This window comes from Myodes glareolus, chromosome 18, assembly GCF_982192425.1.
Source record: "Myodes glareolus chromosome 18, mMyoGla1.1, whole genome shotgun sequence".
Classification (NCBI taxonomy): domain Eukaryota; kingdom Metazoa; phylum Chordata; class Mammalia; order Rodentia; family Cricetidae; genus Myodes; species Myodes glareolus.
Genome location: NC_142043.1, coordinates 32,279,423 through 32,294,968, shown reverse-complemented (window position 1 = coordinate 32,294,968; position 15,546 = coordinate 32,279,423). Strand labels below are relative to the sequence as shown.

At 42.2% G+C, this 15,546-nt stretch overlaps 1 protein-coding gene across 2 annotated transcripts in view; it reads left to right on the top strand.

The window, feature by feature from the left end:
- Bend6 (BEN domain containing 6) overlaps positions 1–15,546 on the top strand; it is a 70,961-nt gene that overhangs the window by 42,698 nt on the left and 12,717 nt on the right. For both annotated transcript variants that reach the window (XM_048430415.3, XM_048430413.3), the window contains exons 3-4: positions 3,165–3,342; positions 14,467–14,687. In XM_048430415.3, the coding sequence (XP_048286372.1) occupies positions 3,165–3,342; positions 14,467–14,687 (399 nt within the window). The remainder of the gene's footprint in view (positions 1–3,164; positions 3,343–14,466; positions 14,688–15,546) is intronic.

The following is a 15,546-nucleotide window of genomic DNA, read 5'->3' as shown; positions in this document are numbered from 1 at the left end:
TACACTCGCTTGTTTCTTAGGTCCATTTGATTGGTATAGTTTTTCCCAACCCTTTACTCTTGAGACGATGTCTGTCTTTGAGGTTGAGATGTGTTTCTTGTATGCAGAAGAGGGATGAATTCTGTTTTCGTATCCAATCTGTTAGCCTGTGCCTTTTTATAGGTGAGTTGAGTCCATTTACATTAAGGGATATTAATGACCAGTGATTGCTATCTCTTGTTAATTTAGTTTTCATCGTTGGTGATGTTAATTTGTGCGGTTTTTTTTCTTCTTTGGGACATCTCTCCAATCTTGAAGTTTAACATTACATGGAAGCTGCACGGTGTTGAAGATTCTCACATTGTTGATCCATCTTCCTCAACTTACAACTTTGTCTGTGTCTAACAGCTGCTAATGTTTTCAGGAAAAGGAAATTCAGGCAGGAAGCTTTTCATTCCTTTGAGTTTATGGACCAGCAATGGCACATATTGTTTCTGGTCACGCAGGAACTTAAGTGTAGCCACAATGAGAAGCAGAGAAATCTGGGAAATGAAGTCTTCAGCTGAGAGTTGCTTGTCCTCGATGCCTATTTCCATGAAGAAGTGAGAAAGCATAGCTACTTAGACACAGTGAGCACTCTCTTCCTTCGCCAACTTTTCTTTGGGGTTCTGGGTCTGTGAAATACATATTCATGTGTTTGTGAGAATTGAATATACATAACATAAATCATACAAAAGTGTGGTTCCATTTTCCCGTGGCTGTTCTCATCGGGCTTTCAATTCTCTATCCCTGCTTGGTAAGATCAAACCAAACCCAAACCGAACAATAAAACCTAGACTTCTCCCTTCACCATGAAGCATTCCTTTTGAGCTGTTGTTTTACTATTTGAGTCACTTCAAGATCTAAGCTTCGATCAGCCCTACATTCTTACCCTCCCCCATTCTACTCTTTTCGTTGGGAATTGATCCAGCTTTGGAGAAGGCTTGCATATCATCTCAACATTTGGGGAGGGACATCTCTCTTCTACCAAAGTTCTTAATGTCCACTGGTCCCTGGGTATCCATCAGTGTTCCTGATGAGCCAACCTTCCAGGCCCTTTGGGGGGATTCTGTTGCCTCTACCCCCAGACTTTGACAGCTTGGCACCCATGGCTACCTTCCACAAGATCTGGCGCTTTGTGTCGTCTCTCTTTCTTTTGTCAGTTCCCCCAAACACTTGCTTAACCCCTGACCAGGCCATGAGGACCTTCTGGATTTTCTCACTGCTTTACACTAGCTCTGGAGAGTCAAGATGCCCGTTTTCAACCTCTTACCTAAACATCAGTTTGACTGTTTCTAATCTATGGCCCAGAGAGGCCACATGCTGCCCTGAAGTTTTGTGTGACCCAGAGCCTCTTTAGAGACTGTAGAATACACTGATAACAAACAAGGAACTAGTCTGCTGCTCCATCGCCCCCTCTTGGGTGGATGTTGACCTCCTGTGTCCCTACTCCTGAAATTCTGCCAAAAGAACCAGTAGAGGAGGAATGCAGGCATTTGGCTATGATTTTCTGAAACTCCTCTTCTTTGTTCTCCAGGCTCCCACTCCAAGCACCAGAACGTCTCATAGCATGAGCTTCCCCTGTGTCACTGCCTCCCTCTTTTCTACTCTCAGGCTCATTTGTTAAAACCTTCACACTACACACATCTGATTTTTGGTCTTTATAAGTAGCCTTCAACACTGAAATCTCCAGTGATGTATACGGACACAGACACACACATACACACACTGGCTCTGATATATGTGTGTATATTTATGTATGTACACGTGCATGCATATACATGTATACTTATATGCATGTATATATATATATATGTGTGTGTGTGTGTGTGTGTGTGTTGTATGCATACATGTATATGTGTGCACATACCAGTTTGGTAGTTCCAGCATTTTTTTTTTAATCTCACACCATTTGAGACGTTGTTCTCTTACTTTTGACCTCAAAAGCTATTTGTAAAACTAAAAGATAAACACAAGCTTTCTTTTGGGTAAATCTGTTCTTTCCCTCTCTGACACAGTAAATCATAGAATTAGCTTTGTGGCAATACCAAGCTGAATTATTCTGAATTTTTAATTAATTTTTAATACCTTAAATTTGGATAGGAAGTCTCAATTTCTGATATCTTTAAGAACTCTTTTGATATTCTTGGCTGTTGTGTTCACAAACTTATAGTCAAATTTTAAATTTTCAATGGAATTGCATTAACTTAATATAGTTCCACTGGAGGATAATCAGTATTTTTATATATGGCCTTTCATCTCTGAACTTTTCCTTCTATGTTGAGGGCATGTTTCAGCAATGGATTTTGTTTTCCTCATAAAGAGTTTGCTCTTTTTTGATATTCATTAATGACACCTATTCTCAAAGCAAGATGCAAAAATAAATATAAAAGACTTAGACTCTAAGACTGGAAAAGAGTCAAGATATTCTACAAAAATGTACTTGTCGGACTTTTTCCTTTCTATCTAGAGAATCAGATGGTCACCATCACACTAAGAGCCCGTCACACCCGTATGTTAGCGGCCACCCTGTACTTGTGTGACTACTCCTTACAATACGTCAATGTGTGGCATCTTTTTGAACTGTTCCTAATCATCTGTAGCTGGTACACAGTGCAAGAATTTGCCGTCAGCTTGTTCAGCTTGTTAAGTTTCCTCTTAAAAAAAAGAAAGAAAAAAAAAGACAAGGTTTTTTTTCTTTTCTGTTCAGCCCAAACTGGCCTGGAGCTCACTCTGTATCTCAGGCTGACCTCCCGTCTCCACTGCCAAAGTCCTAGAATTAACGACTGTGCCCCCATGCCGGCATACTAACCCCGATGGAGAAAATAAGTCAGATTTTGAAGTACTTAACACAAGGCAGGCGCCAGCTCAGAGGAGCCCAGGTTTGAACCGTGGCCCTGCTATGACTCCCACATTATATAATCTTCTGGTTTTTACACTGGTTAGACAGAAAGTCAGAACCCTGGCTCCTACTTGAAAATGATCACGAACCTTTTTTCCATCCTTTCCTGAGTTCCGGGGGGACAGAGGACAAAGCTGGGGCCACACATTGTAGAAACCGCATGTGGAAATGGGCATCCGTGGGTTTACGTAGCTTTGACATAGAGAGCACGGGGTGGCTGTTAAAGGAACTGCCTTGTTTTTAGAGAGACCCGTATTCAGGAAATGCCTTCCTGCCTGGCGAGACCTCCAGTGATGACGAAACCCCCTTAGCAGAACTGTCCAAGGAGGAACTTTGTACCAAAATCAGAAACCTGAAGGAGAAACTAACGAACATCCGGAAGGAAAACAGTCGGCTCCGACAGTCTTTGGTCATGCTACAAGGTAAACCTTAAAGGGACTGGCATTTTAGATAAAAGGGACAATATGTGATTGGTGCGAAATATTGTATTACTGCAGATCAGTATTAAAAAATGGAAAAGGAAATCAGTTCCTGAGAGAGCTCAAAAATTACATTGTAAGAAATCAGTCAATAGAAAAATTTAAATATGGAAGCATCCAATTATTGTACACGTAATTTAGATTGTCTTCCAGTGTCCCAAATCTTGTAATCATTTAGAAGCATTCAACAGATATTTACTGAACTTAAGCTATTTACATGCCGAGCCCTAGAAGGAAACAAAAGCTAGTCCGACCAAACACATATGCCATGGTGTCCAGACGGACTTGCTCCGCCTTTCTGTCAGGAAGACTCTAGAGTAGGACTGTTTTGTTGTTGTTGTTGTTGTTGTTGTTGTTTTATTTTGTTTTGTTTTGGTTTTGTTTTTTCGAGACAGGGTTTCTCAGTGTAGCTTTGGAGCCTGTCCTGGCACTAGCTCTTGTAGACCAGGCTGGCCTCAAACTCACAGAGATCCACCTGCCTCTGCCTCCTGAGAGCTGGGATTCAAGGTGTGTGCCACCACTGCCTGGATTGAGAGTGGGACTATTGTGACCGACTTTGAGCCACTGGTCCCACAAGCTGCACATGAGCTTTTGTGTCAGGAACAGTGGCTTAAGAATGACTACAGAAAAAATACAACAGCACTCATACACACATACAAAAAGAATAACTACAGTCTAGAAGCAAATAGAAGGGTCAGAATAAGGAAATTAAAAACAAACAAACAAACAAAAAACCCTGGCTTGATGCTTTTCCTTTTTCTGTAGGATCCGTGTATGTGTTCCAGTTTATTTTATAATGATGTTGTTCTTTGAGCATTTGATATATGTGTACAATGTGTTATGATCATACCCACCTTCATTTCTTCCCTTCAGCTCCTGCCAGGCCCTCCCAACATGCTGCCGCCCTCGTTCATATTCACTGTTCAGGAATGAAAGCTTTCGGTCACAGTTCAGCACTGCGTGTTTTTTAAACCACTAGCTCGCTGGCAGTTATCTCCATACTCAGCATCATGGTGTGCAACTCCAAATGCACACAAACAGTGTGCTGCTGTGCACAGAACTGGTACAGGTGGCATAAGAAAGGAAGGAAGGACCAGCCACCAGGTGGTGTCACAGCCAGTCAGACTAGCCTGATAGCACCTACTCTAGGACAGTAAGTGGGGATAAAGTCTATCAGTCCAAAGAAGGCTGGGGACAGACAGGATGATAGAGCTGGGCAGGAGTGGAGTCAGAGGTTGACAGAAATGAGTCACTTTGGCCTGAGATAAATATCAAATTTAAGTATCAAATTTAGTTTTAAGTACAACAAGCCACGTGGGAGCAGAAGGATGTTTACTCCACTAAGTATTAGCCCTTTAGTTCTTTACTTTAAAGATTGCAACTTTATAATTGTTTTCTTTTGGTGACGTTTTTAGAGAACAGATTCTTTGCTTTATTGTAATCCGTTCTAGAGGTTTGAAAGTGCTGAAAATCAAAGACAAAACATCAGAATAACTTGCTGATGGAGCACTGATTCAGGGTTATACACTATGATTTCGGTTCCAAATCTACTCACTAGCTATAGCACGTTGCCGTGTCTGCTTTTTCTGCCCCCTCCCCCAGATTCCACTTCCTCGTCTACAAGATGAGGTCATTATGTTGTTTCCTTGTTACTATGGGAATTGGATGAAATAAAGATAACTTCTCTACCCAATGCCTGGCACAAGCTGGGAGATTCAGGAATGGTAACCTACTATTGCCTTCATCTGTTGTTGGTTTGTTTTGTTTCATTGACCACAGAACCAGAAAGAAAGGGAGGGGGGAGAAGGGAGGGAGGGAAGAACAAAAAAAGAAAACTGTAGTGGGCTGAAGAGATAATTTAGCAGTTAAAAACACTGACTGCTCCTATAGAGGCCCCAGGTTCAATTCTCAGTACATACGTAGAGGCTCAAAGCTGTCGGTAATCCAGTTCCAGAGAATTCAATGCCCTTTTCTGGCCTCTGAACTCCAAGCCCAGATGTGGTACAGACATACATGCAGGCAAACACTCATACACATAAAATGTAAAAATAAATAAAAATAAAGCTTTTAAGTCATTTGATTCTCCACCTTCTGCCCTATTTCCCTCCTTTAACTCACGGGAAAATGGCTTCAATTGGGCTTACAATCTCAGCATGTAAGAGGCAGAAGCAGAAAGACCAGGTCAGTGTCATCTTGGGCCACATTGAGATGCTGTCTCAAAAAGGAAAAAAAAAACTTTTAAATTGCATTAGTCCTATCTGGTGGTTCTTTTACTAGCTCCTTGGCCACTGAAGGGTTCTGTGCACAAGTTCTTGACAACCCCAATGTCTTGAAAAGTGTTCCCTCTGTTTTCCTGTTGCAATTTCAGCATTTGGGATTTTAGTTTGAGGTATTGAATTCACCTTGAGTTCATTTCTGTGCATGGTAAGAGTTAAGGACCTAATTTCATTGTGCTGTAGTGGAATCCAGTTTTTCCTAATTTCTTTCTCTTAGAGTTCATTGTTAGTAGACAGGAGGACTACGTGAAGATGAAAAGCTTCTGTACGGCACATAGACTGTTAACAGAACCGGTAGACAGCCCGCAGCATGGGAGAAACCTTTACCTGCTGTGCTTCACACAGGGATAATAGCCAGAACGCACCAACTGCCAGTCAGGAAATGGCGTAGCCATGTGAACAGACGTTCTCGAGAAGCACAGACGGCCAATAACTATTTTTCTAAAAGTGTTTAGTATTCTTACTTATGAGAGAAATGCAAATTCAAACAACTTTGAGATGTCACCTCATCTTATTCGAAATGACCGTTCCCAGGCAATCTGACAGATGCTGGGAAGATGCAGGAAAGAAGGTCCCTTATCCACCTCTATGGGAGTGAGAGCCAGCATAGACATCATGGAAGTCAGTTTGGAGGTTCCTCAAAGTATTAAAAGCAGAACTACTATTATGGCCCAGCTATCTCATGCCTGGGTATCCACAAAGGACTGTGTCCTGCCGCAGAGATGAGCCCACGCCATGTCCACTGCTTCTCTGTTTGCAATAATAAAGAAGCAGAAACAGTCTAAAGGCACGTTAGCAGAAGAAGGGATGGTGAAATGTGCTGCATGTATATGATGGAATACTGGTCAGCAGGAAAGAAAAAATGAAATGTGTAGGGAAACGGCTGTGCCAGGAAAATATAATGTTATGTAAGGTGACACAAAATCAGAAATGAAAGAAAGTGACCAAGAGAGGGTCATAGTAGGTAATGAGGAAGCATGGGGTGTAGGCCCCTTCCCTGCCTTATAGTGGATCTGCGAATTCAAGATTCAATGAATTAAAGTAGCAAGAATCATTTTACAGTTTGAAAGAATCCCACATGTGTTTCTCCTCTGAGGCATAAACAGACACATATACTTACACACATTTAAAAAAATAATAAAGATAAATTTTTTATTAAGTAATCTCATCTGGATGTGGTGGTACACATTTAAAATCTTAGGACCTGAGGAAGCTAATGAGGGTTGGGAATCTGAGGCAGTCCTGGGCAGTACACTGTGTTCAGGGCCAGCCTGGGCTACATAGCAAGATTCTGTCTAAAAATAACTAACAAAAAAATAACAAATATTTCCTAATATTATACATGCATGGACCAGGAAACAAGAACCCAATGGCAGATATTCCTAGAACCCAGCTGTGGTCCTGAGATATTCTCCCCCACTAAAAGCCCCCGAGTTTCTCGTGGAAAAGGTCAGTGCTAGGCGTTACACAGAAAACACACCACCATATTTCTGGGAATGTCAGGGAGAAAACTTTGAACGTCAGAGCAGGAAGCAAGAAAATCTAACAGAGACAGTACAAAGGTGGCAGCTGGAGCAGCTTCCTATGACTACATATGGAACTCTTGGAGTGTCGCAGAGGCATGGTAACCATAACAAACAGAGCCATATTCTTGAGGCTATGTTCAGAAGTTCATGTTCACATTCAGGACAGAAGAATGCAGTAGTCACCTGGGAAAACTTACTCCTCTGAAAACCAACAGCATCTGTCAGAAGAAGCATCCGTCCCACCATTGTTGTGAAATGAACCTCTGAGAACCAAAGAGTGATTGAGAATTTGTAGAAGAACCTGAGCTAATAGTTGGGCAAGAACCACATCCTGGTTCAGCTGTCCCCTAAAACAAAGGGACTCTGAGTAGTGAAACCCACCCACCTGCGAGAAACCAACTGTCCCTGAGCAAGCCTTCAGATCTACACAAAACAAAAGGAAAAGAAAACGTGATAAAGATCCTGATGGGTGCAACCAGCAAGATCCAGACTGAGAGAAAGCTTTAACAGCGAGTGACTCAGTTTCCCCACCTGCAAGGACAAAACCAGAACACGGAAAAGGAACTAGGTCGAGAAGAAGCAGCAGCTTTATCATATGGTCCTTATTGGACCTTACTCAAAACAACTGCAAACGTAAACACAAGATAATCAGAGAAGTTTAAACATTGGCTGGTTTTTAACATACATTGTTTAAGAATTAGTATTAATTGTTTGGGGCTGTGGCAGCAGTAGTGTGAGTTCCTAGTTCAATTCATAAATAGGTAGAGGTGTAAAGGGTTTGCCACCTGAATATGAGAGCCAGAGTGGATGTCCAGCACACTCAGCAATGCCAGAGGGGTGTGGCAGCCCACCTAGAATGCCAGCACTGGGGAGCAAGCTGGCTCGCTAGACTGATTGGGTCTACAAGCTCTGGGTTCAAGTGAAAGACCCTACCTCCACCGTAAGGGAAGTGTGACCAGGGAGACCAGAGGTAAACTGCTGACCTTCACGTGAACACGCACGCACACACATGATCTTACACACATGAGGGAAACGCAGACTTTTGTACATACATAAAGGTTGGAAATATATATCTTGGAGAAAAAAAGATTATTTGTAAAAAAAAATTTGAATTTTTACACAAGGTGATTTACCATTTAATTGATCGTAATGATAATAATTTTTAAAGCATACAAAAGTGAACATTTACCAAAAAAAATATTAATACTTAAAAATAAAACGGTGAGCGTGTTTTTCATCATATTTAATTGCAGCACCCAGGGTCAAGCCCAGAGCTTTTCATGTAAAGCACGTGCTGCACCACTGAACACTCACCCCAAATCTGTTTCTTTAGGAGTGGACCTTCCTATATGGCAAGGCCAGGCTCAGCTCTAACCTCAACTGTGGACACACCCTGCACCACGCTCTGTGTGTGTGTGTGTGTGTGTGTGTGTGTGTGTGTGTTTAAGGCATGATAGCAATAAGAGATAAACTCAGAGGAGAGTGTTTGCACGTGTGCTTAGCTCCTTTCATTTCTGTGACTGGATGCCTAAGAGCAAATGTTCGATTGGCTGGTGGTTCCAGAGGTCTCCAGCCATGGCCCATCTGGATCTGTTTTTTTCTGGGTCACAATGAGGTAAAAAAAAAAAAAAAAAAAAAAAAAAAAAAAAACATGGCAGAGAGTATGGAAGAATCAAGTTGCTTGTCTTACAGTGGCAAAGAAATAGAAGGAGGGGACCGAAATAAGATACAGTCCCCAAGAATATGCCCACAGTGACCTACTTCATCTGGGCCTGATCTTTAGACATTTCTACTACCTCTCAATAATGCCATAAGCTTATGAACCCCGGGGTGGAGGGATGACTCAGCAGTTAAAATCTCGCACTGTTCCCAGCCAGGACCCATGCCAGGCATCTCACCACCACCTGAGTTCTAGCTCTGGGGGTCTCAGCTCCCTTTTCTGCCTCCCTCAGGCACCCACACACATATTGTGGCAGAGACTCATGTAGACACACACTTATACATGAATTAAAAAAAATTTTAAGTAAATCTTTCAAACATCTGAGGACTCCACCTGTATGCTAATATATTGATAAGGGTAGAACTTTCACGAGCCAGTCACCTCTCAGTGATTGACCCACCTTCTGGGGACCAAACCTTCAAGGTATGCAAAACACAGCCTTGAATTACAACAAATAAAATGTTAAAATGCTTACTAATTTAAAGGAGTTAGTAATAATAGCTAACACATCATGCAATATAGCAGTGGGTCTCAACCTTCCCAATGTTGTGACCCTTTAATGCAGTTCCTCATGTTGTGGTGACCCCAACCATAAAATTATTGTCATTGCTCCTTTATAACTGTAATTTTGCTACTGTTATGAATCATAATGTAAATATCTGTATTTTCTAAAGGTCTTAGGTGACCCCTGAGAAAAGTTCATTCAATCCCCAAAAAGATCATGACCCATGGTTTGAGAACTGCTACACTAGAATTCTTATAAACATTCTCTAGAAGTTCTGTCAGTTCTTAATAAATGAAAGAAAAGGGAAAAAATTGGGTAGGCTGTTGCTTACCTGTAAATCCCAACAGTTGGAAAATTGAAACAAGAAAACCAGGAGTTTGACTGGGTAGTGATGGTGCATGCCTTTAATCCCAGCACTTGGGAGGCAGGGGCAGGCAGATCTCTGTGAGTTCAAAGCCAGCCTGGTCTACAGGAGCTAGTTCCAGGATAGGCTCCAAAGCCACAGAGAAACTCTGTCTCAAAAGAAAAAGAAAAGAAAAAGCCAGGAGTTCAAGGTTCAAATCCAGCCTCTGTAAACAGACATTTCTGGTCCCAACCACCCAGTCCCTGATAACTAACTCAGAGACTGAATATGAATTATAAATGATCAACCAATAGCTCAGGCTTATTACTAGGTGACTCTTACATGTATATTAACCCATATTCCTTATTTACCCTGTGCCTCATGGCGGTACCTTTATTAATGTTCATCCTGCTCCTTCTGCCCTTCTACTTCATAGCATTCTCAGTTTGGCTTTCCCTGCCTAACCTCTTCCTGCCCAGCTACAAAAAGTGAGCCTGTTTATTAAACCAATCACAGTGACATATATTCCTACAGTATACAGAAGGATTATTCTACAAGTGTCAGCTACCTAGTAAGCATGAGGCCAGTCAGGGCTGCATGAGACCCTGTATTATAACAAAGCAAAACAACAAAAATACTAGTATCCCATGCTCAGATGTAGAGGGATCCTCTTGCCCTCTCGGCCTGTCGGCTACCAGGTGGAGAGGGCAGGAGGCAATAGCAACAGCAGATAACTTTATACCAGCCCATGAACATGAGCAGAGACATCTCTCCAGGAGACAGACTTCTGGTGAATCAGCTCCATTTTATTCCTGAGTATAAGGAATATATAAGATTGGGGAGCCTGGGGACAAACCCTAATTTGCATTAAGTGGCAGACTCCTACCACAAGGCTTTGTCCGTGACAGCAGAGTCCCATCAAAATGCCTAGAGCACTTGCATAATTACTGTGAGTCACAGGGGAAGAGTGTTTGCAGGGAACTATGTCGAGGGTCACCCTTGAGATAAGTCAGCCTTCCTAGCCTCATCCTCCAGATAAGACTGAGTCGAAAGCAGGAAGCTTTTCTGGGGAGGGAGGGAGTTCTGCCTTGTCGAGCTTAAACAAAGCTACCAGGCTGTGGTAGACTGCAACCTCTACCAGCCATCAATGGCTTCCAACAGTCTGACACATATTTATGAAAGAAACTCAAATAATCAAGAATCAAACACACATATATTTAACCTCATAAGAGTTATAGTTGACTGTCTCGAAAAAACCAAAAAAAAAAAAAAGAGTTATAGTTGAAAGTGTACTAAACTATGACATTCAAGGAAAAAGGCTTCTATGGCTAAATGTATAACAATTCATCAATAGGTAAATTTATCAATAGATAAATTGATTATTCATCACAGAGTATAAACTGCAGAGTAGTGTAATGCTGGTTAGCAAGAGAAGTAACCAATTATTTATGCACACAGTGTGAATGAATTTTAGGGTATAATGCAGAGCAAAAGATTAAAATGCAAAATGGAGGGTGTATTTTTGAAGCTGCTTATGTTGACTTCAAGAACAAACAAAGCTTGTCTCTGCCTAAAGAAGTGGGCACCTCTGAAGCAAGGAGTTTTTCTACAAGTTCATGAGGAGCCCTCACAAGTTCATGAGGAGCCCTCACAAGTTCATGAGGAGCCCTCACAAGTTCATGAGGAGCCCTCAGGCTCAAACTCATCCCCTTCACTTACTTCGTTTCTCCTTTTGACTACGTAAATTCGACTTCAAAATCCATGTGTTCTGAGCAGAGCTAACGAAATGGCCCAAACGTTCACCCGCCAGCCTTATTGGAAGGAGAGCTGGGCTACAACGCTGTGTGTCAGTGTGGTTCTAATTACGACAATAGTAAAGACCAGCAGAGATAAATTTTTTTTAAAAAAAAGTAGTCATGAGAACAACTTGTGCTGATATATACATGTCCATCCTTTGTGTCAGAGAAACCAGTAAAAATCCTCGTTTCGTGTTTGGATTCTGTTTTCTCTACATCCCGGTTTTGACCTTCGAGTCTTCAAGTGCAGAGCGTGTGTCCTTCTGCCTCTGATGACCCCGTCCTGCTCCGTGGCTTTTTAATTCCTGCTTCACCTCCAGCTCCCAGCTCAGTGTTTAGCTGAGTCCTCCCTGCTCTGGATTAGGTCAAATCCCTGTACTAATTGCTTTTGCTGTGACTCTGACACAATACCTTAACAGGAGCAGCTTAAAGAAGGAGCGGTTTTCTTTGGCACATGGTCGCAGAGGGTTAAGTTTGTGAGCACCTGGTTCTGTTTCTGGGCCTAGAGTGAGTGAGCGCATTGCGCGGAGAAGCTGCTGGTGTCAGAATAGACAGGAAGCAGAGAGGGCAGAGCAGGAGCCGGGGACTATGCCACAAAGGCATGCGCTGTGGGGCCTCTTCCTCCAGCTAGACCCACCCCCTTAAAGTTTCCACAACCAGCTGGGGGTTCACCCATTCATCGAATTAACCTTCAGTGATGTCTCATATAAAAGTCACAACAGGCTTATTCCTCTTCCTGGCACTTAGACGTTTTTATTTCTTTGGGTCTACAAGTCGGCCTCCAGAATGGTAAATTTGCCCAAGACTTCTGACACCAAGTGCAAATTTGGTATTTTTTCCAAGATCACCCTCACCTTTGATAATTTGATGGAGAAAACTCACAGAACTCATTGAAACCCATTATAGTCACAGCTGTATTTTTTTCGGTGGATGGAGGTGCGAAGTAGACGAAGAGAAAGAGGTGGAGTCTAGGCTACCAAATAGAAAATTGTTGTGATGGTCACTGTGTGTCTGTGCATAGGATATTGACCCTCAGGAAGCTCCCCAGAGCTCTGGTACCCAAAGACTTCTGGCAGCTTCGTTATGTAAGTATAATGGGTTGGCTGACTGCTCATGTCTCTGTCATACGGTGGGTTTTTTCGGATTTCTGTCTGTGTCCAGCCTCTACTTCATATTACCGGGTATGGAAGGCTCCCCGCCCAGTGACCTCATTAGCATAAACCCCTAGGCCTGTTCTCAAGGATTGGCCACCATTAGCAGTAGGGAAATCTAAGGGTTTACCTTGCTCAGTAATATCTGACTGATTCGTGGCAACACACAGGGAGTGCTGAATGTACTTACTGAAGGAACAACAAGGAGATTTTCTTTATTAAATTTTTCTGTTGCCTTTGGAAGTCTACACCTCATACTGGGTCACCTTGCCCAGCTTTAATACATGGGAGGTACTTAGTCTTACTACAAGTTGATATGCCATGTTTTGTTGATATCATGGGAGGCCTGCCTTTTCCTATACAGAAATGGAGGTGGACTAGATTGAGAGATGGGAACAGAAAGGAAGGGGTTGGGAAGAGATGACAGAGGGAAAACTGTGGCCAAGATATAAAATAAATAAATTTATTTTTAAGATTTTCCTATTAACACAGCATACATGTACTGATTTAGATTCATCATCAGTTATTGTGAAGATTATAGTTCAATAGTATGCGTAATAAAAATGCTCCCCGGGGGCTGGAGAGATGGCTCAGAGGTTAAGAGCACTGACTGCTCTTCCAGAGGACCCAGGTTCAATTCCCAGTACCCACATGGCAGCTCACAGCTGTCTGAAGATCCAGTTGCAGGGGATCTGACACCTTCACACCATTGCACATAAAATAAAGTTAAATAAAACATAAAAATATTAAAAAATAAATAAATAAAAATAAAAATGCTCCCCAAAAAGGAATTCAGAGTCTTTCCCGCTATTACAAGCAGCACCCTCAACCATTGAGCGAGGAATTAAATTGAGCAAAGTTCAAAGTTTCTTCCAGCTCCAATGACAAGCTATTTGTCCTTAGAAAACAAGCAAGCTATAGCAAGAAGACTAGTTTACATGTCTGAATGAAACTTGGAATGTGTAAGTTTTCAAAAACAAAAAAGAAGCAGAATAATTCGGTTTATCCTCAAAATTCATTTTAATATGTGACAACATAGGTTCAAGTCACAGTGCCACAAGTTTATTAGTTGGATGGAATTGGCTTCTTGCCTAAACAATCACAATTTTTCACAACCCATGGTTAATTGTATCTTGACACTTGCGTTGCCTACTGTGGGTCTTTAGGATGTGACTGGTCCTGGTATCAGCTATGTCTCTGCACGAGAGCTTCATGCCCTCAAATTGTTTTTGGCTTGTTTTGTTTTGTTCTGGTTTGGACAGGATCTCTCTGTGTATCCCCTTGCTGTCCTGGAACTCACTGTGTAGACCAGGCTGACCTCGAACTCAGAGATTCGCCTGTCTCTGCCTCCCGAGTGATGGAATTTAAAGGTATGTGTCATCACCACCACTACCAGACTGAAACATTGTTTTTAATTCAAAGTGATGCATAAACATTCAAATATAGCCAACATTTTGAAACTCCTTATCAAGCAGATTGTAACAAAAAGTTAAATGTGGGGACTGGAGAGATGGCTCAGAGGTTAAGAGCACGGACTGCTCTTCCAAAGGTCCTGAGTTCAATTCCCAGCAACCAAATGGTGGTTCACAACCATCTATTGTGAGATCTGGTGCCCTCTTCTGGAGTTTAGGCATATATGCAGGCAGAACACTATGTGGCTAACCGCCTTTGCAACACACACACTGAAAAACATGAAAATGTCACTGCTATTAATGTGCTTGTGAAATGCTGCTTCCTCCTGCTGTTTCAGTGTTACCACAGGCAGTCACCCAGTTTGAAGAACTGGTTGCAATGGCAGAGACCCTGCTAAAGGGTGGAGGAGTGGCGTCCACACCTGCATCTACTCTCTGGAGATCAACCAACAACTCCTCCCCAGACTCTTTTGCCTCTCTATGCAGTAATTCCAACTCTAGTTCCAGCTCCCCAAGTTCCCTGAAGGCCGAGGAGGAGCAGCCTCCTGGTGAGAAGCAGGTAGGTCGGAATCCCTCCCCAGTCTCTGAAAACTGCTGAGCACAAAAGCCAAAGAAGGGTGAGCGGTGGGCGCTCGTCACAATAAATCTTGGCCGCTTTAGGTCCCGATCATTAGATCCCTAGTATAAAGAATCTTTTTATTTTAATGATGAGAGTTAATATTTGTGAAACAGACACCGAATTTAGAAATTTAAAAGCAAACATTGGGAATAAATGCAGCTCTTGAACTATATATTCTTGCATCGGTTATAGAAGTAGACTTTTACATTAAAGGTGAAACTGTGTCACAGAGAGAACTGTGGGCCTCTGTATACTTCATGACCACAGCTATTTACGTTTTCCCTGATCCAGAAACAGGAAGTAAAAATGTAAAACTTTTGTTAAAATCAGGAATAAGCCTAAGAAAATAGCTCTGCCATGGTGGTACTGAATGAGTGGTCTAATAATAGAGTATCTGAATCTTTGTATATAACTTCCTGTTGCTGTAGAACAGATTACCACAAATTACTGATTACACACACATGAATTTATGTTCTCAGGATCCAATTGAGGGCTCACTGGTGTGCATCAGTGTGCAAGTAGGAACATTCTTTATGGGAGATTCTGAGAAGTCTGGTCTTATTTGCGTCATTATTATAGAATTTGGTTTCTAGTGCTTTTAGAAATGAATTTCCCACTTCCTTCCTGGCTGCAGATTGGTCATCCCTATTTCTAAAACCCCTAATGCCTGGCTTAGGGCTCCATCCACCAGCTCACTTCACACTGGACTCAGGGCTCCATCACCGTCTCACTTCACACTGGGCTTCCACCAGCTCACTTGACACTGGACTCAGGGCTCCATCCACCAGCTCTCTTCACA